Source organism: Clytia hemisphaerica, unplaced genomic scaffold (genome assembly GCF_902728285.1).
Source record: "Clytia hemisphaerica strain Z4C2 unplaced genomic scaffold, Clytia hemisphaerica genome assembly, whole genome shotgun sequence".
Lineage (NCBI taxonomy): Eukaryota > Metazoa > Cnidaria > Hydrozoa > Leptothecata > Clytiidae > Clytia > Clytia hemisphaerica.
The window spans coordinates 1,336,407-1,364,379 of NW_027104390.1; the positions used below are offsets into that span (position 1 = coordinate 1,336,407).

Sequence of the window (27,973 nt, forward strand, 5' to 3'; positions counted from 1 at the left end):
AAACTAATTCGCACCAAAAGTGGAACCAGGGGAAACTTTTGACTGTACCGATTCAAGTAGAGTGGTGACGAGTGTTTATAAAGTCTTGCGAAGGATTTTAGGTTTCCATCTTGTTTCGTGTTTAACAGACTTTTTCTCTGAACAAATGTACCAAAATGTCATCTCAAAAATATCTATACAAACCAAGAATTGAAGGGAAAGTCACAAATCATCTCGGCTGGTACACAGCGTTATTTTAACGTCAATCTAATGTTCACAACGTTAGATGAATGTTGAAACAACGTTGTTTCAATCTGAGATGAAACCATCTTATTAGCCAGTCATGAAAGATCTACCAGCGCTGGACTTGTTGTTATGATGGCACTATTTGTGTTAAAACGGGAAATCTATTTTATTTCACTCATTCACCAATCACTTTCTTATTTGGCCTTTTTAAGTCTGTCCAGTGCTATGGTAACACCGAAGTTAAGATGGGCCACCTCCTTCAGTTACATTACCATGTCATATAGGCTACTGCTTCTCAATGGATTTCGTTATTTTCATTCTTTGATAATGGGGCAAGTTTCAGTTAGGGTATGCCACTTGATCACTCTCCTGTCTTGTGTTTGTAAAGTCTCGAACCAATGTCTCAGTAAGTCTCCGCTCGCTTCGATGCCCAGTGTAACTCCACCTGTGTGAAGACAGATGGAAGTTTTTAAGATATCGTTATAGTGATCAAAGCAAGGATTTTCGTTTGAGACGTCCCCAGCCTATTTATTATATTTATGAGATCTGGCTCGGTTATCTATGAATGGAATATTGGAAGGAGCCGTGATTCGATCCAGGAACCCCTGGTTTTGAGGCACAGACGCCTTGACCACTCGGCCATCTCACCGTAAAGTGTGACGAATAAGAAGAAGCACTTACCAATAAAATCGTTTGACCGTCCGACATCGTGATCCCATACAGAGATATGTAATGTACGTTTCGCTAATTCCGAATGTGGAATTTTGTATGTGAATTCCTACAGGTGAAAGAAAACGTCGCAAAATTTAAATATATCACATGTGAAAATCAGAAGTGAGCATTGTTTTATAACTAATAAACTTCTTAAACGACGGATTTCATTATCTCTAGGTGTCAAAATCTTACACGAAAAAATTAGCAGAAGTAGGGATATAATATAGGTTATATTATGTTATACATATTTTACGACATTTATATTCCCAAGCCAATCATCTTAAACTTTCTGTAATCTTTCAACAAAAGGAAATCTGGCCATTCAATGTTATACAGCTGATGATTTTAATAACATGAAACTGAAAGTTCTGTAAAGCAAATTGTGTATTTTTCATGAGAATTGTAGGAATATAATAGAGTATTTAGCGGTCACTTCGAAAGGCGGACAATATGAAAAAGGTAGGCAAGGGTTTTATTTTCTGAAAGACAAGAGAGACCTCTGTCGAAACAAAAAAACTATAGAATTATGAGCATACAAACCTCGTTAAATTCAGGATTTAGAGTTTTCTTTTTGACTTGTGTTTTTTGTTTGGTGCGTTTATGTGGATCGGGCAACAAGTAGCTGAAATACAAATAAACATAACATTGACCATTATACATGGTAAACTATAAAGAATCTAGTCTGTACACGAACCGGTATCTACGACTAATTTCAAAATTCATTGCCGTAGATTCTTTGGACTACGAAACGATAAACGTAAAGAACCAAGTTCGGTAGTTATGAATCAGGACAAAACAAGTCCTTTCCAAGTGGGAATATGAGTCAGAGATCACTGCACAGGAATAAAAAAAACCGATTATTGTTTTCTTTTGAAGAAAAGTCTCTTGGAAATGATTACTTTAAATATTGCAATATTTTCAAAATACAGTATAGCGAAAGCGAGTTTTCTTTTCCGAGTTATCAAATCTATGACATGTGATAGATAGTCATCTCCATATACTTTAATCGTAGAGATTTTAGCGAGACTAATTTTAGCGTATATTAGCGAGTCAGGAAAATCTGGATTTTTTTTGGATTTATTTTAGCGAATCACGATTTCAAAAAAATTTGCGTGGATAAATTTTAGCGAATACTCGTATTACGTTATTGACTGAATTCGTTTTCTAGCATTTCTTTGCACTGAAACCCTTCTTATTGATAAAAATGTATCAAGGCAATATAACCAGAAACTTCGCGCGGATAAATTTTAGCGATCTGTCGATTCGGCGTGTTTTAGCGAGATTTATATTAGCGAAAATAGGGAAAACTCGCTAAAACGCTAAAATTAGTCTCGCTAAAATTTTTACGATTAAAGTACATGAAAAAAGAATGTGAAATTTGTCTTCTTAAACCATTCCTTGTACTGATGGGCGGTGTTACATAAGGGTGACGAACATAATAACATTTCTGGGAGACATCTACATAAAATAACATTCCGGTGTTTACTTTTTGGCCTGGGGGGGGGGAGTACAAGGTTGGAGAATTTCAGGAATGTGCGGACCGGACCTCTGAAAAACGAACCTAAACAGAAATAAAATTTTGCGAACAATTTACGCGGGTTTTTTGGAAGGAAATAAAATCTTGATTTAATGTGAAGCGCCACTCTTTACAATTAAAACAATTAAAAAATTATAGAACTCTTTGATGGTGTTGTTTGAGAATTATCTAGTTATCAAGCCTATTAAACTGTCTTAATTTGCGAAAGTGCCTCCCATCAATTAAAACAAAACTAATCACTAAAAGTGACGATAATTGCACAAGGAGAATAACAAACGTGATAAAAAATAGTAATCTGAAAAGTCCATTAGACATAAATATCGAAAAATCAACAGAATTTTAACCAAAGATTAGCACAGACCACAGAATCGAAACATAAAAATGGCTTCAATAAAGTGCATGAAAAAGAAATACTGCTGGTGTATTGATTGTCACATCAAAAGACGTGTGCGTTACATGACTCTACCAACACTAGATTGCCAAACGTTGTTGGCTGAGTTCAGGAAATGCAATATACAAGGCACCAGAACGAAGGAAACAAAATCGTTTGAGTTTGTAATGAACTCGATTGTCATCGCAAGAATATTCCTTTGGAAGAAAAAAGATACTGGCTTCAAGCAAACAAAACGCGCCCTGGAGCATCTTGGCGTCACCGGTGAGAGGACGGGAGATCTTGCACAGATCATTGATAAAGCTGCGGCCATCCAAGACCACATCTCCGACATTGGGATCAATTTGAGCGTATGTGAAAAAATTGATGTCCGCAATATGTCATTAAATGATCTTTACATGGCTAAAGACTTAACGTGGTGCCGCACGTACGAAAGCCAACAACTGGCCGCCAAGAAAGAATCAACAACATCTCCAAAACGAACCAGTGTTGAAAGGAGGAAGCCAGATATGTATCAAGAGCTCAGTTTCCGCAACTTAAGACCAACTGCATACGACAGGGCTCAAATCATCAAACAGCTGCTGAGCGGAGAAACTTCCATTGTGGAAGTTGATAGCGAAGAGGAAAATTTCGAAGATCTAGTCAAATGCATTCAAGGACATCGCGCCTTTAAAGCCGTCTGCAATAACCCTCAAAAGTTGACAAACCTCTTTGCAAAACTACAGCACAAGATCACCGACACCTCCTCATCCTCCTCAAAGAAGAAGAAGAACGTTGTCAAAGTCACAAAGAAGGACGTCGTCAAAGTCACAAAGAAGAACGTCAACACAAAACGAACGACAATGAAGAGGAAATGATGGGTGGCAAAAAGAACGGCTATTTTTATAGCCACAAATCTACTAAAAAACAAAATTTTACATCTGAATACCCCCCACCCGTCATTAAACCTTGAACCATCTAAATTTTAAAAGTGGTATAATGGTCTTTTGCTTCCTGCAATGATTCAATTTATAAAAAAGCTTGAGTTTGGGTAAAAATATAATTTGAGGCCTAATTATGCGTAAGAAAAGTTTACTCTTGAGGAAAATAATTCAACACATTTAATATTTACTAACGGCAGCATTGTATAGTTAAATTTGTGAGGGACTATAATATGACCGACCTCGTCCTCGAAAAGTTTACCAGGTTTACTTGAGTTACGTTACACAACGCCCCTTTCAATATCGATTACTCTGTCCCTTCCCCAGCTAGCACACAACGTTGTTTTAACGTTCAAATAACGTTATTTGGACGTTATGAATGTCACATGGACGTTGTTTTGACGTTGTGTGCCGTCTGGGTCCTTTATGTTTTGGTCGTTTTCTACAATACAATGTCTGAATTAGTTGTCTAGCATTAAAGGACAGGAAGGGAAACATAAAAACCTTTGTTTACATTACCGATGGACGTCAGAGGCCAGAGAATTTTCTAGCGCTATCAGTAAGCATAAAAAAACTGATAGATACGCAAGGAACGTGGTTGAGATCCGAAAGAATTGAACATACCATTTGACGTAAGGGTCGGAATACCCATTCGGATCCATGGCCAACAGACCAGAACATCGAATGACACCGACCACTAATTTGCCTTGTTTCGAAAGATAATGTAACGCCAACTCGATGCGTCCGGGATTTGATAAAGTTTTCTTGGTGTCCAGAAATAATGCACTATCCTGTAAGTAGTAACAAACAAAAATGATGGAATACACGTTTTTTTTATTAAACAATTTGGCTTCGATGGTCAAAATATTTAGAACAAGCTAATATTTTAAGGTTTTACTAAAACTCTAAAACACCTAATTTATCAGGAAATTTCACAAAAATACTAACAAATGGGCACAAATTGGTGAGAATTAGAACATTACAAGAACATTTTCTGGCATTAAATCAAAAAAGTTAAGAACATCCAAAATCTTCGAAAATTTTGGATGTGCTTATAAAAAACAACGTGTATATGGTCCCAAACTCATTTCAAAAACGGGATCGCTGTTAATTGTAATAGTGCTACCAGAATTTGAATTTGAAGCATGTTATCAAAACTGTGTTAAACTCCAGAGCCTTTAAAATCAACCAAAAACAGTAGTTCGAAAGAAGATTCTGGAAAATAGACTGTTCCATAAAATTTCAATACAGGAGGTGAACGAACCTTTTCATGTCAAAACAAATTTCTTGGAATTATGTAGAAACCCCCTGGAAGATAGCAAAATTAAAAAAAAAAACCTTAAAAAAAAATCTTTTTACGTGTAAGAGTGAGGGTGGACCCCTGGAAATCTAAGAATAACTTTTTACACCCTAAAAAAAATGAACAAGTGATACTTTTATGGACCTACCTGGTTATTCATTTAACACATATAATTGATATCTACATAAGCGTGACCATTAAACAATCATTCAGAACACAAATAGTGACAATCTATTAAAATTAGTCGTTTGTTTCTTATAAAAAACACGTTTAGAAACCAAAATTTCATGTTCTTGAAATATTCTTTCATATTCAAGACTTCGAGAGCAAAAAAACATCTCATCAAAAAATTAAGTAATTTTAAGAACATTGATGTATGCTTATTAATAGTGATTCTTATAGATAAATATGCGTTTTTTGAGCTGAAAAATTCTTTTTTTACAAAAATCTGCTTAAGCCATCTTTTACCTACTTTCATGCAAAAAGTCAGAAAATAACAAGTCCAAAAAACCCTTTTTTTAAGCCGTTTTTAGCTGAAATTTACCCCAAAATTTTTTTTCCAAAAATCGAGGTCCGTCACATTCGAGGGTTTATAGTTATGCATCTTTGTGCAAAAAATCATAAAGATAATACCTAAGTAATTGATAGTGTGCTTATAAAAAAATATCGAATTTGGCCAGTTTTTCTATAAAAACAAGCCAAACAACCAAAATTTCATGTCTAAACACATATATTCTTTAAAAGTGAGCCCTCATGAGCAAAAAAAACATCTATCTCATAAAAAAAATCGAGTAATTTGACTAAGAACATTGATGTATGCTTATTAATAGTGATTCTTATAGATAAACATGCGTTTTTTGAGCCAACTAATTTTTTTTGCAAAAATCTGCTTGAACCGTATTTTACCTATGATGGTACCTTACTTTCCTGCAAAAAATCAGAAAAAATAAATGATCCAATTTTTCACAAAGTCCAAAAAACCCATTTTTTAGCCGTTTTTTGCCCAAATTCGGCCAAAATTTTTTTGGAAAATCGGGCTCCGTCACATTTGAGGGTTTATAGTTATGCATCTTTGTTCAAAAAATCGTAAAGAATGAAAGAGCCAATCTCAAGAAAAGCTAATACCTAAATAATTGATAAAGTGCTTATAAAAAAATATCGAATTTGGCCAGTTTTTCTATAAAAACACGCCAAGCAACCAAAATTTCATGTCGAAACACACATATTCTTTAAAAGCACGCCCTCCTGAGCAAAAATCTCATAAAAAAATTGAGTAATTTGACTAAGAAATTGATGTGCTTATTAAATAGTTATTCTTATAGATAACATGCGTTTTTTTGAGCCAACAAAATTTTTTTGCAAAATCGCTTAAGCCATCTTTACTACGATGGTACCCTACTTTTATGCAAAAAAATCTGAAAAATTAACGACTAATTTCCCCAGCCAAAAACCCGTTTTTTAGCCGTTTTTTTGGCCCAAATTTGCAAAAAAATTTTTTTTGAAATGGGCTCGTCATATTCGAGGGTTTATAGTTATGCATCTTTGTGCAAAAAATCAGAAAAAACTAACGAGCCAATCATGAGGAAAGCTAATAACGAACGAACGAACGAACGAACGGACAAAGGTTAATTTATAGGACCTTCACCGGGGTAGGTCCAAAAAACACTCTAAATCCCCTAGAAATTCTAGGGGATTACCCCCTGAAAATGTGTTTGACCATACCCTGTGTGGTTATAAAATGGAATGGCCAAATAATGGCAATAGAAATTTCGGGTGAAACGAATTGACCTTGTTTAACAAGGGGGCTATAATTTTTTTCTCTGCGAAAGTCCAATCTTGATGAAAGTTTTTAGAAATGAAAATTCGTGATAAAATCATTTGCGTGTGTCTTACATTGCTTTTGAGGTCTAATATTCTTCTGAATTGTTGGACAGGTCTTGTGGATAACGTTTTCATTGGGATGGAAGTCTCTCCGATCACCGAATTCTTATTCTCATCCATAACACAAAGCCTAAAAATACGAAAACATTAAGGATTTTAAGACCATGTTCAGACGTTACGGTTCCGTTTCGCTCCGAAACAAAACGGTTCCGAAACAAGTGTAAAGGTCAAAATTCGAAACGTCAAAAAAGAAGACGTTACAAAGCAAAACAGATCGAAAAGTTCCAAAACTGATATGAACACTCTCGACCCGTAACGAAAGTCACACCGGAGCGAAACGGAACCGTAACATCTGAACATGGTCTATGTCCCTATCCTGAACCTCTCATACTTGTTATGCTGTGAGAATTAGCTATCTATCATCTCTATCTCGCCACACGATATTATAGCACTTTGTTAGTCTACAACATTTCACGTTTCCTTTTTTACGTTACATTGAAAGTGACGTCAGTTCCTCGAAACAGTTCTGCCTGGTTCTGCAAAGATCCTCCACTGACGCCGATTTCCTCCGAAGATTTCTGGGCGGAATATTTACGGGACGTTATCGAGAAAAAAAAACAGCGTCCGCCGCCATAGGAAAGGAAAAAGAATGGTAAGGTTTTAAACCCCTTTTCCAAGCCCCCATGCTTGTTAAGCTTCAAAAAATTTTCCAATGACCGCAAATTTACACCCCCTATCTGTCAGTAGCGGAGAATCAGGGTCGAAGTAAAAAATAATAACAAAATTCTTTCTTTTCTTTTTTCTTCCAGCAGTTTCACTAACGTTACTTTATAGGTTAATCGTTTCGTAGTACACTCTGTGCGCTTTGTCTGTTTGATAAAAAAATTTCCCGTACGGAGACCTCTGCGATGAAGCATGATTTATAAATAGCAACACTTCTCTCGTCGTCTCTCAACCGCACTCTATCGAAGCGGTCGGTTTGAAAAATCTCAAACCAGATAAAACTATGACAACAGACCCTCAATAGCAATAAATTTTGAAATTAGCCGTAGATATCGGGTCTGTGTACCGACTAGGGGTAGTAGTAATCAGAGATTTGCTTGGGAACAAGATCTGCGTAAATGATACTACGTACTTTAGTCCTTTGTTTTCGATGTCGATCGGTGAAACACCGTAATAAACCAATGTTTCGTTGTACACTGGATCAGCAACTTTCTTCAAAGCAACCGTTCGCTTCTTGGTAGCCTGAAAATTAAGAAGGGAAAATATTTGTTTATGTATATTATGATTATATTAGAAATTGTTAACCGGTTACTTTTTCGAAGCGGGCTACACGGCTTTTTGCGCAATGCAATTGGTTCTTTTCGGATGACGACGGTTTTTTCGGGCTGTACTGAAAATATTGCCCTCGGTCAACGCAACAACCTCGCAAGCTCGGTCGTTACTTGACCTCGGGCAATATTTCTCAGTACAGCCCTCACTAACCGGTCATTATTGTATTAGAGTTGCCCGTCGTTAGGAAAATTCATTGTGACGTCACTTTTTCAAAGGAAAATTAGCAATGCGTTAAAATAATTTTTTTATTTTTTTATTTCTGACGTCAGAAATTATAACACTTTTTTTTATCTCTTTTTGCTTTTTTTTCGCTATTTTTTCTGGATAAAGCGCAAAAGGCAATCGAACCTGAAGGAAACGGTTAACAAATACAATAATGACTCGGTCAACGCAACAACCTCGCAAGCTCGGTCGTTACTTGACCTCCGGCAATATTTCTCAGTACAGCCCTCACAAACCGGTCATTATTGTATTAGTAACCGTTGGAGTCCACCTTAAGTGAACAAATCTTTATTCGGGCAATCATTCAGAACACAAATAGAAAATGATTTATTAAAATTCTTCGTTCGTTTTCATCATTGCTTGTTCCCCGTGCCCATTGGGTGGTATTGAGGAAGGGGGTTGGAACGAAGAGACTATTCATCTCATCTAAAATTTGAGTAATTTGGTTAGGAACATTGGTCGAAGCGTAAATAGTGATTCTTATGGATAAAGAATCAATTTTTGAGGTGAAAAAATTGTTTTTGTGAAAATCTGCTTTAGCTATCTTTTATCAATGATGATACCCTACTTTCATGCAAAAAATCAGGAAAAATTAATGATCCAGTTTTCAACAAAGTCCAAAAAACAATGTTTTAGCCGTTTTATTTGGCTAGAATTTGCCCCCAAAACCTTTTACGAAAACCGTGATCCGTCCAATTCGAGATGCGTTTTTTAGCTGAAAATTTGTTTTGCAATAATCTGGTTGAGTCATCTTTGACCCTACTTTTATTCGAAAAATCGGAAAAAAAATTTTTTCAAGTCTCAAATATTTATAATAGTTATCGCCGAGTACAATTTCAGATAATTCGGGAGACATTAAAAAACTCTGGACGAGAAAATATCTCCGGGCGATAACTTTTATATACATCGTAATGTATTTTTATAATCTTCATGTTTTTGTTTACCTCAAAGAAACCATGCTTTAAAAGTTCAGCAACAAAAAAAACACCTATATACAAACTGGTTTCCACATGAAAGAAAGTTTATTCTAAAGCTGATTATAATGAGGTATTTAATTTTTACATTATAGAACGTAAATAAAAAGGCTCTTTTGTGTAGACTTAAAAAAAGCAAATTTAATACCTATATGAAGATATTTCTTTAGTTAATGAGCAAATTATATACTTTTTTATAAGAAAATCCAAAATCTTTTAAGCCGTTGGATGTTCTTAACTTTTCAAGTCTTAAGTTTAAAAATGTTCAAAACATGTTATTATTTGCAACATTTTGTAAGCATTTTTGCATTTTTTTTCCTAAGAAATGGGGAGTTTTAGAGACCGCAAAGCCTTCAAATGTTCTAAACTTGTTCTTAACATTTTGGTCATTGAATTATAAAAAAAATCATTGAGGGTGCCATAACAACAGGTTTTGTTCATTGCCAAGGATTATACTGAATCACATGATTTGATAGAGGGAAGTTTAAGGAAAAAAAGTTTTTTTTATAGATGGAGTGCTAGTGGTATTAACAAGTTGTTGACTCACTGCTAGGAGCATTTTCTTGTTGACTGAATATTTTTATAAGTTTATTGTAGTTTTTTGACGGCTTTATTGAAAAATTAGGCAACTATGAGTGCAGAAAAACAGATACAATTTCGCCGCGAAGAAGAGGAGATTGCCAAAGGTGCTAAGGCCATGGAGGATCCTGAAAGATGTTCAATTTGTTTACAACCAAAAGCTCCGAATTCTCCATCCAACAAGTGTGATCAATGTTTGGATAAAATACACAAAGTTCCAACAGGATTCGCTTTCAAGGTGGTGGAAGGCCAGGAAGATAAGGAATTCGAATGTCCCATTTGTTTGTGTTTAATCAAAGGAGCAACTGAGCTCCCTTGTGAACATTTGATGTGTGGAGAATGTTTGCTTCACTATGAGAAAGGACAAACTGAGAAAGCGGAAAAGTAAGTTCAAATATTTTTTTTATCCATTACTCGAATGTCTCTATAATTCGAATAAAATTTTCATTCCTCGTAGCCGTTCGAGTTATGGAGACTCGACTGTACACACAAAATCTCGTAATCAAACTAACGAAAAGTGTGACAATCTGACAAAATTCGTCAATTCGCGAAATTAAATCCTCGCGAAAATTTACAGTCGAAGTTAGTCGTACAATACAGAGTACAGAGTACAATATGGGATATTTTTCGAGTTCAAATTTTTTGTCATATTTTCCGAGCCTTTTCTAAATGAGAAAAATATATTCTACAATGTACCAGTACTGCCAGTAGAGTGTGATAACTGGTTTATCATCAACTTGAAAAATATCAACAAACTTTTCTCTCTCCATTTGTGTCGCTTCTTCTTTGTTTTGTTTTTCTCTTCCATTATTTTTTTCGGTTACTTTTATTTAGATGAAATCAACATCAAAACATTCGAGAGAAAAATGTCGAATGGTCATTAAAAACATTTTTTCATAAACTCTTTTGATAAGTTGTTGTGTATTGGAAGCGAAAGAAAAGCCATTCAGATTGCTTATATTTTTCATGTTGATAATATGGGACAAACTTACAAGAAAGGTCATACTTAAACCATGAATCTTTCTTTTCAGGGAAGAGCCGAAGAGAAATCCAGAATTTCTTTGCAGTGTATGCATGACACCTTACAAAGTTCAAGACGTGAGTTATCTATTTTTCATTCAACCTCTTATTACAATTCGAGTGGTGTTTTTATTGCATGCAGAAGAACTGGTATAAGTCATATAGATTTCGATACACTCTCGGGTGTTTTGATTTGAAAAAATGCTAATTTGGAGATCTTTCAAATTCAAAACGCTCCTACAAAAGGGTCGGCGAGCTAGATGGACTGTGTGATGATAATTTTTTTCTTTGTCGGTATTTTAAGAAAAGTGACGGTGTTTAGGTGTCAAACATTCATGTGTTGACAAAATAATAATTTCTGCAATTCTTTACATCTAAAGTTGATAAGAGTAAGGGTTGCTACACACTAAACAACTTCTTTATTTTCATTTTTTCAGAAAAAGTTTGTAAAGTCCACTGATCGTTTTATACAAAACAAAATTAGGGTTCATTGCATGCAAAAGGATTGTCCGTGGATTGGTTCCATCAAGGATTATGAGGTAAAGTCACAAGCACACTCTTTTTTTGTAAGAACCATTTTGTGGGGGCTCGGCTGTCTTATTTTTCGCACTTTGAGCCTCAAAAAACTGTTTATCTTTACTTTCTTTTTTTTTTGCGAAAACTTCATTCCAGGTCATACCAGGCGCAACTTCTTTTTCTAATTTTTTGACGTTTTTGAGCCTCAGTGTTCTTATAAAATTGTCTATTTTAGGGCTTACTTTATTAAAATCGAAAAAGCTTCCACTAGCTATGTGAGTGAAAAGTATAAAGCCCGCCCCTTGACACTGAGTGAAAAGGTCGTATCGTCATCCAAAAATCTTTTGAGGTATGATTGCTATAACAGTGAAAATCAGGGAACGGGAGATCCTACAGTCCTATGTTAAAAGACTCATGCTATGACACAAACGAATTAAGAGTTATCTCATTTTTTTACTTTTTAGGTCCACGTTAAGAAATGTGACTATGGCAAAATAAAATGCCCATATTTCGAGTTGGGTTGCCTCAATACGGTAAGTTTTCTTTCATCAATAAAAAGATAATTTTAATGAATAAATTGATTTTATTTATACTTCATGTTTTCAATAATCTTAATAAAGAATTAGAAATCATTTTTGGTAAAGTGGCCTCCTTGCTTATTTGAACTTCTGTTAATCAAATATTTGTCAATTATTTGTCAAGGAAAAACCTTCGTATTCCATAATTCGTATCTCTGACAAATTAGATTATTTGTTGGGTTTAAATTAGTGAAAGTCAATTGTATAAAGAACACAGTTTTTGAATAAGTTGTTTTCACTTCAATTTCTCCAGTTTTTTTGTATGTTCGTCAGCTCTTATAGATTCTGTTTGTTTTCTAGTTCGAGGAGCAAAATTTACCAAAACACAACGCAATGAATCGACAAATCCACGAAACTTTGCTTTTGAACGTCTTAAATGTGTTGGCGAAAGAGAGACTAGAAAATCGAACACTCTTCGAAAACCAAAACAAAACAATCGAACGTTTGGAAGAAAGAATGGACAAACTTGAGGTAGAAAATAAGGACCTGATGAACAAATATGAAACCCAATCCAATCTTCTCATAAAAAATACCGAGGAAATTGAATCGTTGAAAAGTGAAAATGCAAACTTAAACCAAATGCTTCAACAACAAAATGACAATGTTTTGAATATTCATCAAAAACTTCAATTATTAGAGAAGGAAAATCCTAAAGACATTGAAAAGACTTTAAAGACTTTAAAGGAACAGAGAAAAGATATTGAGAATTTGAAAACATTTTCAAAGACCGTCGGTGAATTACATGGAACATTGAGTGACGCTAATGTAAAAGAGAAAGCTCTAACATTTTTGTACCTTTACGATAAAGATTATATAGAAAACGAAGATGTAAAACAATGGAATGATTTTGTCCAACAAATCAATACAAATGAAGATTTCAATGGAGATTGTGATTACCTTCAACAAATGAAAAACGTTGTGAATGGTTATCAAGTTACTGTTTACTCAAAGTCTTGGGGTATAAGGTTATTTCAGTTCGCATTGGCGATTGATCATGGAGTGATAATAAACAAACATATAAAACTTTGTCCACAGTACATAGTGAAATACATCTCCGTTATAAATCACAACACCTACCAGGATTTTAACAAGACAACTCGAGATATGAAATGGACAAAACATTCAGGTGGAGTAGCAAGTTATTTGAGTTTTCATCAAGGTTCACGCTGTCTCAACGTTGCTGTAATGTTACCATCTTGCTATAAAAACGTTTACATTCTTCATTGGGACGAAGAAGACAAAAAGTTGAAAATTCCACTCAATCGAACAATTGTATCTCTAAATGGAGATAAACGGCATTCCGGTCATTTTGTTATGTTACAAATTGAAGAGTGAAATAAAAAACTTTCCATGAAAAAAGCGCATTGTGTCTCAATGTTGCTGTCATGTTTCCAGATTATTTTAAAATATTCACACTGAAAAAAAAAGCTAGAAATGTCTGTGGAAAAATAGAAAAGTTTTGTAATAACAATATCACAAATTTCGTTTACATTATACAACTTGAACAGAGAAAACTACAATTAAACTTCTTAAACGAATTAACTAACGATGTATTAACTTTTATTTTAAGTTGAAATCAAATAGTCATTTTATTCTTTGTATTCGTTTGTTTTGCTTTGCATATGTAATCGCATCATCATCATCATCCTTCGATCTAGGTCTTTAAAAACCTAGGTCGGAAATATACAATAACCCTCCCTCCACAGCTCACGGTCGACCATCGCTGTCTCCAGTTCTCCTAACTCAAGCCCTGTTGTTCTTTTTAAAATATCTAAATAGGTATGTTCTCGCAGACGCTTTGGACCAGCAGGGCACCAGAGTACTAGATCAGAGATGACTTCCTGTTTCAAGCGAAAACAGTGTCCAGAGAAGGTAAGCATTCTGCTGGTCAGGACAGTTGAAATTCTCGGAAGTCCGTTATAAATGTAATCGTCAGCCGTGCAAAATTACTCGAATCTGATTGGTTTAGACTCCTCTAAACAAATTAATCGTTAATTGCACTATTACCACTTTTTGCACTCTTCGGCGGGGGGACACTTTTGTCCCCTTATTCTTTTCTCTCCAGAGACTTTTTTTTACTATATAATAAAAACAAAGACATTTTTTTTCTTCAATATAAAAAAGAACAAAGAAATTTTACGTTACAATAGCTTCTTTTAATTGAAAAGAAAGAAAAATTACACTGCAATGTTTTCTTTTTAAACAAGCTAAGGCTACACTGATAGTTTTTTCAGGTGGCTGCAATGCAATTGTTGCATTGCAGCCGCCTGAAAATTGTTACTGTCTAGCCATCTAAAAAAAGGAACCAGGAAAAACGTCAAAAAAACATTCGAATTACAAAACATTCGAATTACAAAACATTCGAACTACAAAACATTCGAATTACAAAACATTCGATTTTATCAAAAACATTCGATTTTCGAAGGTCCGACGTTCGAATGACGTAATAAGATTGGAATGTCAGATACATCGTCAAAAAAAATTGCAGATTCTTCTGCAACAAAATTTTCTCCTTTGTTACTCGTGATTAATCGTTAATTGCACTCCAAACCATACGATTACTAGTACTAATCACATGATAACGAGTACAATTCGAGAATAATTTTCGAATTGAAAGATTTATTAATGTGATTACGAGCTAATCGCACAATGGGTTTCACTACTTTCTCCCCGTTAGGAAAGTAAATAGCGAGTTTATGTATTTGCACTTTTGAGGACGGTAAAGTGACTGAAGCGATTTGGAAAAACCCGCAATTCCGCCCCGCAAAATCGAGGACGGTAAAAGTGCTGATTTACCGTCGTCCTCAGCTGGTCAGGATTTACTCAAATTAGAACCTTACCGTCTCCGTCGCTGAAAAACATACATACATAAACTCGCTAATAAAACAGCTGCGCTGGAAGCTCTGGCTTAAGAGATTAAAAGATGTGAAGGATGATTTTGTTGAGTTGTGTTAGAACGTTAGAACAAAATAATAATCAGAAAGCAAAGTAATAATTTTATTGTAGAGCGAGTATGGGAAATAATCTCAATGAATAAATAAATCAGCTGGAAGTTTAGCTCTTCTAAGTGATTACACATGCAATTTCTTGCCTAAAGTGCCAACCAAACCCCCTCTCCCCACTCATCCCCCGACTAAAAAGTACAAAATTGGATCTAAAGGAGATAAACGTTTAGAAGTCAATATTTCCAAGTTCTTATAAATTTATATTTTTCTAAACTAGCCAATAGCCAAGTCATGATGCGCCCAATGATTTGATTGTCCGGACCGGGAGAAAAATAGCCTAAATTAGAGGCCACGGCCTTTAGCTAAGCATTATTCTGTTGGGATAATACTTAGACGAGATTAGGATAAATCAAATAAAATGGTACGATAGCGTGTATGTAATAGTGGTATGTTTGGAAAAAACCTGTGTCCAGTTTGAAAAATCTTCAAAAGGAACGATCGCCCCAGCCTTTGAAATTACGACAAAGTCAAAAAAATGATCATTTCCAGCCATAACACTGTGAAAACTTCTCTGATCTTGTTCAAATTTACACAGGAATTGAGTTTTAGTATCTTTTATTGAATTCCTACAGTGGTATGTTTGGAAAGAATCTGTGTCGGGCTTGAAAAATCAAAAGGAACGGTCGCCAGCCGCGATGAAATTACAACAAAGTCCAAAAATGATCATTTTCAGCCCCAAACACTGACTGACTGTGAAAATTTCTCCAATCTTGTTCAAATTTACACAGGAACTGTGTTTTAGTATCCTTTATTGAATTCTCATAGTGAAATGTTTGTAAAAAATCTATGTCGGGTTTGAAAAATCAAAAGGAACGGTCGCCAGCCGATGATGAATACGACAATAATAACAAAGTCCAAAACAGCATCATTTTCAGCCATACATATAACACCACAAAAACTACTCAGATCGTTTTACACTGTAATTGTAATTTAGTATTCTCTTTTGAATTTCAATGGCTGTGTGTTTGAAAGTTTCATTGTCAAGTTTGAAAATCCAAAAGGGACGACCACCAACAAAATTTATCATCGTGAGAAATGACGAAGTCCAAAATGTGATCATTTTTACAGCATAAAATCATGAGAAATGCACCAATCTTACTCAAATTTACACACAAGTAGTAAAGCTCTCAAAAAGTTTCCATCAATCTTGAAGAAACAGATTTTTTTGGTTTTGTGCGTTAGCCATAGTTATATGCATTATAAACACTCGATCAGCTGACGATTCATGGCCAAAATTAAATTTCTCCAAAGTCTTTCCACATTGTTAGAGAGCCAGTATGCATCAAACTTCTCATAAATCATGTCCAAAACATCATGAACTATGAGATTTGCCAGTATTTGCTACACAGTCAGCTAGTCAACTTTCGGCAGCCGTCTTTTTCTAAATACTTTCGGCCAATCAAATCACAGTATTATCGGAATCAGATAATCCGTTTTTATTAAATCGGAATAGATAATCGGATTAGATAAACAAACAAAAAATGTCTTGACCGTCGGACGAGAGAGAATTTAAGGCTCCTAGGCCGGAGCAATTAAACTTTAACGACGTCAAATACAAAACTGAACGGTTGTCGTCTGAAAAATGCACAAGATGGCGGAAAAAATTCAAGAAAATAATCAAAAATCACCATCAATAAACGACTTTTGCAGCCCGTCAAAGTGCATCATAAATGAAGAAAACGCACTAAAAGATACCCTACAATGCAGGAAGTGCCACAGTTTAGTCCATTATCTTTGTACAGAACTGCCACTTTACCAGATCCAGATATGCTTGTCATACAAATCAAGAAGTTTCCAGTGTCAAAACTGTACCAAAATCGTACCACAGGTAATGGAAAGGTATAATTCAAATAAAACATCAAAAATTGAAGGATTCAAAAACGAAATCAAAGCCTGTGAGAATATAATGAAAAGGCAGGACGAAGAAATAAAACATTTGAAAGCACAAGACGTCAATGTTATGGTCAACGAAATGAAAGAAACTATCGACACCAGAATAACAACGCTTGAAAAGAAGATTGAAAGCATCATCGAAAAGAAAGAAGAGAAAAGACCACCAATGAGCTACGCTAAAATCACATCCAAACACATCGAGAAAAACATTGGAGATGCGATTCGAAAAGAAAAGCAGGAGGAGCAGCTGATTCGAACTACAGCACGCAACCTAATTTTTCATGGGATTGATGAATCGACAGATGAAACTGAAGAAGAAACAAAAACCGAGGACAAAGAATTTATCCATGTCAAAATTATTCGTCAGCGGCTCCATCTGAGGAATATAAAGATTACCGAGACGCAGCGGATCGGGAAATTTACGAAAGAAAGAGAAGAGAAAGCGAGATACCGACCAATTAAAGTCACATTTACGAACGAAGAGGACAAGAACACAGCGTTGCAAGCAATAACAAAAGAAAAAGGCTTTCCTTACCGAGTGACAGAGGATTTGACCAAAAATGAAAGACAGATAATTAAAGAATGGTGTAAGGAATGAATGAATGCTAAAATCAAGGAAGACAACACAAAATGGAAAGTCCGGGGGAGCCCGCGAAAAAAACTCTATTTCAAAAAGATCATTGTAAAAAGTACGAGCGGTTTATAGAGGCCCATGTGTCTTCACGGTGGCCTGCAAACCTGTAAAGCTTTATTATTTATTATATTATTATTTAAAGTTTTGTATTTTTCTCTTTATGTTTTTTTTATTGTTCTTTTTAGGATACTATAATTTTTGACTTTTTTCTAATCTGTATATTAATAGCCGTAGTCTGTATGTCTGTTTGTTTTTTGTGTGTCACTTTCGTTTTCGCAAGCAATATATTTTTTTGTTCTCCATAAGTTTGTTTTGATTGACAGATCGGATAGAGCCTGGTTTAGACTTTATTCGTCCTTTGTTTTGAAATTTAAGGCCCATGGTCCTTTCTAAACCCTGAACATAGCCATCTTTGATCAGAGGCTTTTGAAAGTGGTACCCGTAGAGAAGCCGCTGAACTTTGACTAATGTTCAACGGTGCTACATCACAAGTGTTCAGGAAAACTAGATCTGGCGCCGTCAATTGAATACATCACTATTGAGTAGTGCTAGTACTATTAAACCGATCAAGGATTTTGGTTGGCCAAGATTTCCGGGTCTATATAAAGTTCACTATGAAGGTTTCATTAAATTAAAGATTCATTCTTTGCCGTTTTCGTTAGAAAAACAAAAACAAATTAAACTATAGCCTTTATTTTAACGACTTTCCGTGGCGAAAAACGATAATCTGAGATATCCAGAGTATAATACCGCATGTAAAATTGAATTTACCACCTCACTCTAATCGACCCAGGAAAAATTAGTCAGAGAAAATCGTAGTCAGTATTTTCCCAGAAATTTCACACACTGATTATTTTTCGCTAATCAGATGTACTGCAGATGTGGTATGATAAAATAAAGCATTAGAAATGGGATAAACAAAGTAGTATAACCGCAAATAGAGGATAATCGGGGGTATCCGGGTTTGGAGGATGACAGGTATGTCCGAAAATCGAGCCTTAGAGATACTTAATTTAGAAAATTTTCTTTGACGTTTTTGCCACCCTTAGAGAGACTATTTCCCAAAAGTTTTATTCAAATTTTCGTTCAAATTTCACACTCCCTTTGAGGGGATCTACTTTTGATTTTCGTAACTTTGAAACCCTTACAGAGACTCAAACGCTTTTGATGGTTTTTCTACCCCTTTGGGGGAACATTCGGGGGTGTGAAAAGCAAAACCCATTATGGTTCGCGCATACCCGGCACCCATTTTGTCTAAGTACCCCCCCCCCTCCCGTTATAATAACACAAAATAGAGATATAGGCACCTCGAATCCTCGATAACCAAAAATAATAAATAATTTCTCTGGCAACGGAAAAGCAAACAAGCGGAAAATGTTGAGAAATAACAAATTTTAAAGCTTATGTTGGCTTAAAAAGCTGTGTCGGAATAAATTCACCATACAGGAATCAGTAATTAAACTAAATAAACAGGTTATATACCTTTTGAGCCTCAGGAAGGATGTATGTTTTGACGTATGGAAGGGATGGCGTTTTCCCTTTATCACCTTTCAAGCCCTGAAAACACAAAACAAAATGTATATCCTGAGTCGTGTCAGGAAAATGCGGAATGCACCTATCGGTGAACAGATCAATTTTGCGCGAGGAGAAAATAGGGCGAAATCAGAAGAACGAGAAATACACGTTTTTATAAGAATAAACTATATAAGAACATAAGGCTTCGATGGGCAAAATGTTGAGAACAAGTTAAGAGGATTTTAAGGCTTTATTGGGGCTCTAAAACATCCGATTTTTTAGGAAAATGGACAAAAATACTCAGAAAACGGGGAAAATAAGAACATGCCAAGAACATTTTTAGGCTTTAAACTAAAAAAATTTAAGCACATCCGAAGGCTTTAAAATTTTAGCTTAAAGAAAAGAACGTGTATGGATCGGTGAAAAGATAAACTCAGTGCAAGAAAAAAAAACGAAATGTATATAGTTTGTTTCACAGACCTCTATTCATCCTATATAAGAAATTTTTTCGATACAGTAAAGGATGTGAAGAAGCCTAGAGCGGTTATAATCTTGCGATTTGCAAGTTCCGTTATACCTTCCTAAAATCTTTTTCGCACTTGTTTTGATATTCGTAGTAATCTTTATTAAATGAAATATAGATTCATAGGCTATTTTCATAGACTCGCAGTGATAAAAAAGAGGGACTATAATGTCTGAAAAACAAACCTTGCAATTATGTACGATGACGAGAAGTTCTTGTGTGTTTTGGTCGTATTGTAAAGTAAACTCGATCATACCACAACTGCCTAAAAGGATGAATGAAAGAATTGTGAATTGTAATATTTAAAAGTAGATTGCTGCCTAAAAGAGCAAAATAATGAAAGAAAAAATAAATGATTGTCGTATGTTTGTTGACAATAGATTTTCCATGCGTTTAAGAAAGTCAAAGTCTCAAATGGCGAGGCTACCCAGCTGGCTTACAACGTTGCTTCAACGTTTATCCGATGTTCACAGCGTCCTCCATATAACGTTAGATGAACGTTGAAACAACGTTGTGTACCAGCCGGGTAGCAACAAAAAATGTCAGTAGCATGCGATCGGCGCTAGTGCCAGACCCCGAAGTTTTTGCAGAGTCTCCCGAACATGTACTATGGCACCGGCATCGCCGAATCCCCCCAAACACAGTACCTACAGCGAGCGTGCTCCCGGTCCGTTGTTTATAAAACAAGACAGCTTTCTTTATAGGAGATAACCTAATTAGTGATAAAGGATCAGCGAATTGAGAGTAAAATGAAGGATACATACCAGTGTATTCTTTTTGTTCTACGCCTTTGTTAGCTTGTTCTTTTTCGTAGTCTTGGAACAGAGCATCGATATCTTGTTCTGAGCCTTCAGTACTGGCACCATTATGGGACGGAATAGACACATCACTGATGATGGAGCCTGTTTTGCGAAGTTGTCCAGGGCTACGTTCAAATTTCGATGAATGGCGGTCTTCGTCTTCAGTTCCTTAATAAGGGAAAGAGAATTTTTTCATTTTTACTTGAAACTTCCAATAGGATTATGGTACTGTAATTGACGACTTGAACGAAAACCGGGGTATTGTAAAAAGCAGAGTAGCCTTGTGTTACGATCCTCTGAGATTAAGCCTTTGCTCAAAGATTTGTCCACGCGCATTGCCGTTGTTGAACCGTCTTTTTTATCAGTCCGGGTTCACCGTACAACACGTAACTTAAAACGTAAAACAGCTCATTTTTTGCTATCTTTTTAAAAACACATTTGCTGCCGATTACGAGTATATTCGTAGTAGAGGTTACAAAATACAGGGGATTCATAAAATGGCCGTAACTTTTGATACAAAACTAATTTGCTTACTTTTTATCGCATTTTAATCTTCCTTAAATTCGGCATTAGTTGTTATACCAATTATTAGGTATTTGAATACATCTGGAGCAAATCTCAAGTCCAAGAGAGATCTTGATTTTGAACTGGATTTCGTTTAAAAGCACCGTTGAATAATTAAAATATATTTCGAATATGTTTTTTATAATTTTTCAACTTAAAGTAAACACATGCCGACATCTGGAAAATTGGTCGAACCTTCATTTTTTTCCCGTGGGAAAAAGGTCGAACGCTTAAAAAATACGAACGACAGTTAGAGGGTTACTTCATTCCAGCATAGAGGTATAAAGAAAGACAGGAGATGAATTTGTCGGTAATTGGTCGGTAATTGGTCGTTAAAGTCTTTTGATTTCTTTTATGTAATAAATCAAAAGAAATTCTAGGCTCGCCCGATGAAATACGACTTTCTAGTAGAACTCAAGTTTGCTCTGAACATTCTTACTATCAGCATCGAAGATTTCCAGCCTTCTAATATACGAGAATAAAATAAAATTTAGCTCCACGAAATAAGTTTGCGTTCAATTTTGTCATCCATTAAATTTTGTTTTGAAAAGATATTTTCTCAAGCCAGAAAATGAAAAGTTCTTTATAAGCACACACAATTTCAGACCCAATTTGTAGACAAAAAGTCGCTGGAGAATTTTGGAGGTAAGTATTAAGCAATAGAGTTCACCTTGAAGAAAATGTTGATCGAAAAATCTTGTCATTTGATGAAGGATTGCAAAGTTTCTAGGCCCTTTTTTAATCCAAATATTTTCTTACACTAATGTCAGAAACAATGAATCTCGTCCCATCTTATTTCCAACATTTAAGTTAGCCAATAAGATTTTGCCTATCGACAAAAGAGCTCATTAAAAATGCACGATATATGAGATTATGAGCATGCATACCTCGTAATATTTTTAATCGTAGGGCGAGCATGGTTACAATGGCATACTTCTCCTGTTTCTTTATACCTCCATGATTCCAGTCTACAAGGAGCTTAAATCTCATCCTTTGCTAATCCTTACCTTTACTGTGTTTGCGAAGAACACGATCCCTGATGCCGAGTTTCTTGCGAGGGGTTTCGGTGGACGAAAGTGAAGTTGCCGAGCCTCTTCGTTCGTCGTTACTCGAGTTGTCAGAAGATAAGAGACTTGCTTGACTGGTGAATTTGCGTTCAGTACGCGTGTTGTGATCGGATTCGCTTGAAGATGCTAGAAACAATTGGTAATATATCAGAACTGAGCATAGGCACATCCCCCTGATATTTTTTGATATAGGGGTATAAGATTCCTGTCCGAGAGTTACCCCCGCGTTTTAGAAACTTGATTAGTAAGTTTTATAGTTTTATAGGAATCTTTAAGTTTCATTAAATTTGAAGTAAAAATTTGAATGGCTAGAGGTTAAAACAATAATTGGATTTCTTAATATTTTTAAGAAAATTGGAGCAGGTTATCCCAAATTTGGGGTAACTCTCGGACAAGAACCTTACGTAGAATCATGTATCAAAACATATCTGAGGGGATGCGCACAGCCTAGATCGAGCTTCATGCATCTTTTTATTAACTTTTTCTTCGGATACTTTCAAAAAGTTGCTACATTAATACACATAACGGTTGAACTAACCAAATCAAAAATTTATTTTATTCTTTGTCTGGCGTACAGCGGTCACGTTAAAGAGTAAAGAGAACCACTCTTGGTTTTTGAGAGTTTTTGACAAAAATCAATCCAAGATATGGACCCAAATAACATGAACCTCGTAGAACAGCGTAGAAAATAAGTTTAAGATGACTTTTTTGTCAATGCAATTTTCACCTTCGAAAATCTGAAGTAAATCTTGTCTTTTTTCAAAGTTGAAAAAATACCAATCCAAAGACAACGCATATAAGCACCAACTTAAATAGTCTACCTAATACGAAACCAAAGTTTACACGAAAAAGAGGAGAATCTTTACTTTTAGACGCCGCCTTCTTTTGGGGCGGCATTGGTTCACCACCGCCCGATACTGCGTTTCTTCTGGGCGTGATCCCCATTGCATCTTCGTCGTCCATCATGAATCCCGAATACAACGAACGCCGATCTTCAGGTAACGCGAACGCTTTGATGGATTGCGTTTCGTCCGCGTCGGAATCGCTCGCTTCGTCCGCGCTTTCGCTATCATCGTTTCGGTCTGTAAATCGAAAGAGATATAAAAGTGAATTAACGAAATTCATCCCGTTGCAAAACTTCTGCTGTCAAAATGGAGTTGGTAAAGTTTTCGTTACTTTGGCCTAAAAAGCCCAGTAGGGGAAATTATACCACATAAGTTATGCTCAAGGATATGATTGCATCGTTTTGTTATCAAAAGGTTGTAACGTTAACCTTAAGGACGGTCTACACTCTGTCGAATACCTACATTTTGAATCGTACTTACGCAAGTTGTAGACGGAACCTTTGGACATCGGACTATCTGTTCCGTCATAAAGTGATCCTGTACCTCGATTCATCATACCCTATGAAGAGAGAGAAATTGAACTTTTATATGAATACTCTCTCATTACTTAGCTATAGATTCCATGAACAGGTGTTACTGGACTAAGATCTTTTCGGTCCTTTATGTTTCCAATGATCTATGAAAGCCATCAAGGGATATTAATCGATGTAGTTGATTCGAATTTAAATTCAATTTGGAAAACCTAATTGGTTCAAATGACAGAAAGGTACGATTTGTAGAAGATATCTTTACGAGGGTCAAATAGAAGTTCAAAGTAACTGTTATTGGTTTTACATTCGTCCAATCAAGAAAAAATTGCTAAAGAACAGCACTTACATATCTATATTCTTCTTTTTCCGGTAAAGTGTATTTGGGCATCGAATTGAAAAACCAAGCTCCCGATCTCTTCCAAAGCTAAAAACGAAAGTTATATGAAGAATTGATACATGATCGACGCTCCCTTGTTTTCATTAAACATATCAAATTATTTTCGGAGCTTTTAGTATCTCTTTTTAAGTTCAAACGACTTGGAATGGGCTCTTCCAGCAAATGTTCGTACATGGGTGGGGGATAGAGGATATAGTGCCTAGGGGGTAGTGAAAATCTACAAAATTTGCCTTGTCCGGGGGTAAACTTGCTCTGTTTAAGGGTAAACTTGCTTTGTTTAAGGGTAATTTTAAATGCCCAGGGGGTCAACTGATGCTTGTTCGGGGGGTTCGACCTACTTGTTTTTTTTTTGGGGGGGAGGGGTTGTGACAAATCACAATGTCCGAGGGGTAAATTTCCAAAAAGAATTTATATCCTCCCTCCATATTCAATTTTTTTTTCTGGAAAAGCCCAATGCAGCGTGAATACATAATATAAATTTGGAAATTCGGTAATCTTGGACTCATTTCAGAAACTTCTCTTCGAGCGGCTTTGAGTAAAATAAACATTCGAATAACATTCTTTTTAAGCTTCCGAACTTAGGAGTCTACCATTGTTGTTCGAGTTACCGAAAGAATTCTAATACCTAAGAGGGGCGTTTATTCGAAGGGGCGTTTATTCTAAGTGATATGGTAATTGAAACTCGAATTAGAGAGAAATTATGATAGCATACACATACCTGCCGCTCCTCAAAACATAAAACACAAGAATACACTTTGCCAGAATACTCAAGTGATAGTTTCGTTTCGATGCTACATTTTGGGCACACCATCTAAAATAAAGCAAAATAATTCGAAATTTATATACCTTATCGCCTCTTTTTACGCAAACCCTAATTTTGGTCCTTATTACGGCAAAGCTATTTTTTTCGCTTTTAGCCCGGCCCTAATTTAATTCTGATCCCTTACTCCGGTCCTTATTGCATCAGAGACGAAAAAATAACGCCAATAAGAAAAACAGAATTCCTTGTGGTATACATGGAGATAATTTAAAACACTGGTCTAGTTGCATAAAATTTTCGTCTGGTTCTTACACGGAACCAATACAATGTTACTATTATTTTAAGTGGTTTCTAATTATAATTATTTGTGTTAATGAGTTTCTTCCTCGCTTTAAAATTGTTTTTCTTTCTTTAAAAAGGGCTACAGAGACAACTTTGCAAGACAAGAATTGATAGATCCAGTGTGGTCTACTTTTAATTGCCTTTAATAGCTTTCGATACGAAAAGACCACAACGTGGATGGTAGTTGGTTAGAGCAATAATGGTAAATTTAGATCAGCAAATACATGACATTTGTTATCAACCTACCCAGATTGAGCAAAATAAATTTTCGTCCACTGAACTTATATTCCCCGATAAGTGAACCGACATACCTTACTACATTTGAAACAGTATCTGAGTTGATCTTTGAGTAGTCCAGCTTTGGTGCCACATATTAGACATGTGGTTGTGCCGTCACCGAGAACTTGTGATCTCATATCATCCAGTTTCTTCACCAAGTTCCTGTAGGAGAATCGATAAAATGGATCAGGTTGACATTACAGGGCCCATTGGGCGCCAAGCGTATCAGTGAAAGTGACTGATACGCTTGGTTCCTAAAGGTAAATTGAATAAGCGAAAGTAAATCCGCCCACTTCTCCACCCATTTTCACTGATACACGTCGCACCCAAAATGCGTGAGAACCTAAACTCTTCACTGATACGCTTGGCACCCATGGGTCCTATAATGTCAACCTGATCCGATAAAATAGTGTGAAAGGCTGTCAGGTTGATTACGGAATTTCAGATGAATACACTCTTTTTTCTATAAGCATACTGGAAAATTTTTTTTTCATCCGGTCGAGACTCAATACGCTTAGCGAAAATCTTTGGTTTAACCCTCAAAAGGTCAGCGTTTAAGAAAAGCTAAACGATTTTTTTTACATTCCAGCATGGAGGTATGCTTATAAACGCTATGCTTATAAAATAAAGAGTATAGACCTTTTCACAGATTACGTCACAAGAACCTCGTTTTCAAACTACAGTTGACGCTCTCTAATTCGACGTTATACTATTCGATACGGTCCATCATCAGAAACTTTCTCTATTCAAAAATTAACATTTGAATACTCAAGGGATTCAATTGCCTTGATAATGGTTTCATAACGAGGCATGCGTTGCACTACAAATTATTAAAAGGCCTGTTAGTACCTTTATTAAAAAGTTCGCCCCTAGACCGATAAGATATTTGGTACCAACCAAATGGTAAATGCACAGAGACTTCAGACAGAATACGGAGTAGCTAAGGAAAACAGATCAACCCGCAAATAGATTGAGGAGTTTACAAACATTCCCAAGCAGCGAAAAAGATTTGCACCGTATTTCAGACGAAGCGAAGGATTATATCTAACGTTTTCTTTGTTTTTTTTCGTGTGGCACGTTTTTTCAAAATCTGGCGGTAAATCATACTTTCAATCCAGCGTTTGTGTAAAACATTTAGACGCGCAACTTGCAAGGGATACGAATGGCTTCAAACCCTACGCACGAGATCCACTTCTATAGTTTTTCGCTATATATCTGATAGACCTTTTCATAAATTACGTCACGAACATCACTTGCCTCGTATTCAAACAATTTCCATAGTGATCATATCTCTTGAGACATTTAGCACTTTCCTTGCAGCAGTCGGCAAATGCCGTCAAGAGCACTTTCGATTTCTTGACCAGTGTCGTCATGACAAGAGAGATCTCGACATATTTGCTAGAGGTTTGCGATGTAATTTATGAAAATGTCTATCGCCCTTCCCTTATAGGAACAACGAAATGAGGGCCCGTCACTTACCCTATCCTAGCTTGTTCTTGTTTTTGTATTTGTTCTTTCTTCTCTAAAACCTTCTTCAAGATGTTGTGTTCGTCCGTCGTCAATGAATGTTTCTTGGACGCTGAAAAGACGTCTTGTTGGTAACTTGACCATCCTGTCTGCAACCTAAAGAAGTGATTGAGTAAGAGATAACACATTTTTACTAAATTACTAAAGCAGAAAAATTAATTAGTTTAAATTTTAGTGTTCATCTTTTAAAAAGTCAAAATTTGAGAGTTTGAGTTTGAGTCGAATTATGCCATCAGGCTACTGAACTTTATATAGACCCTGGAAAGAATTTCTCCATCCCGGCTAACCTAAATCTTTGTGGCTAACTAATGGTAGTACTACTCAATAGCGATGTAAATGCATCGAGAGCGCTAGATCTACTTTTCCTTGAATACTTGTGATGATGTAGCACCGTTTAACTTAAATTCATAACAGTTCAATGGACAATTTGCGGGTACCATTTTCAGATGAGATGGAGTTTTTATAAGATGTACTTGTCATTTGAAGTAATAAAAATGAAGCGTTCTTTAGAAAAAGTAACAAAATTTTTTTATTACTGGTTTTAACGACCAACCAAATCAAAGAGCTTGTAAAAACTTCATCTCGTCCCAACATTTTCCAAAAAAAAACTACGATCAAAGATGTTTTTCATAATTATACATTCTTCAACTCAAAGTAAACACATATCACTTATATTTCTGATGTTTTTCAGAAAATAAAGCTATATGTGATGGTAAAACTCTGTGGTCTCGCATGTCGGCATATGCCGACATCTGGCAAAAGATCAAACTTTCATTTTTCTTCCGTGGCAAATAGGTCGAACCCTTAAAAAATACGAACGGTAGTTAATTAAAGTGTTTTGGCTATTTATATTGCAAAATAAAACAATTTTGGGTGACATACCTTCCACGTAGAGCAAGTTGTCGATCATCAGGGATATTCCACCTGTCATTGTTATCATATGCTACGTCCACCATCTTGTTTTTTTATCTTTTATCTCATCTCATTGTTTATCATATGTTTTTAACTGCCAAAAAAAGTCATCAATCATTCAGTCTTTTCTTCACCTTTTTCATATGTTTATGAGAACAATTTAATAACAGGAACCTCAATTAACAAAT

At 35.7% G+C, this 27,973-nt stretch overlaps 2 protein-coding genes across 2 annotated transcripts; one reads left to right on the top strand and one right to left on the bottom strand.

Annotated features, from left to right (window-relative positions):
- Window positions 1–305: 305 nt before the first annotated feature.
- On the bottom strand, window positions 306–27,908 carry LOC136819871 (rabphilin-3A-like). Its single transcript, XM_067076120.1, has 17 exons — window positions 27,756–27,908; window positions 26,826–26,969; window positions 25,379–25,508; window positions 24,684–24,776; window positions 23,915–23,992; window positions 23,519–23,597; window positions 23,060–23,275; window positions 22,134–22,319; window positions 20,527–20,730; window positions 19,948–20,027; window positions 19,207–19,281; window positions 8,104–8,213; window positions 6,981–7,098; window positions 4,412–4,578; window positions 1,480–1,561; window positions 907–1,003; window positions 306–670 (listed from the first exon to the last, which is right to left on the bottom strand). Exons 1-17 carry the CDS (start codon window positions 27,827–27,829, stop codon window positions 540–542), a joined length of 2,064 nt encoding a protein of 687 aa, XP_066932221.1. The 5' UTR covers window positions 27,830–27,908; the 3' UTR covers window positions 306–539.
- Window positions 10,021–13,826, top strand: LOC136819764 (uncharacterized). Its single transcript, XM_067076007.1, has 5 exons — window positions 10,021–10,462; window positions 11,110–11,176; window positions 11,536–11,637; window positions 12,079–12,147; window positions 12,493–13,826. The coding sequence occupies exons 1-5, from the start codon at window positions 10,131–10,133 to the stop codon at window positions 13,525–13,527; spliced, it is 1,605 nt and encodes a 534-aa protein (XP_066932108.1). The 5' UTR covers window positions 10,021–10,130; the 3' UTR covers window positions 13,528–13,826.
- Window positions 27,909–27,973: the final 65 nt, after the last annotated feature.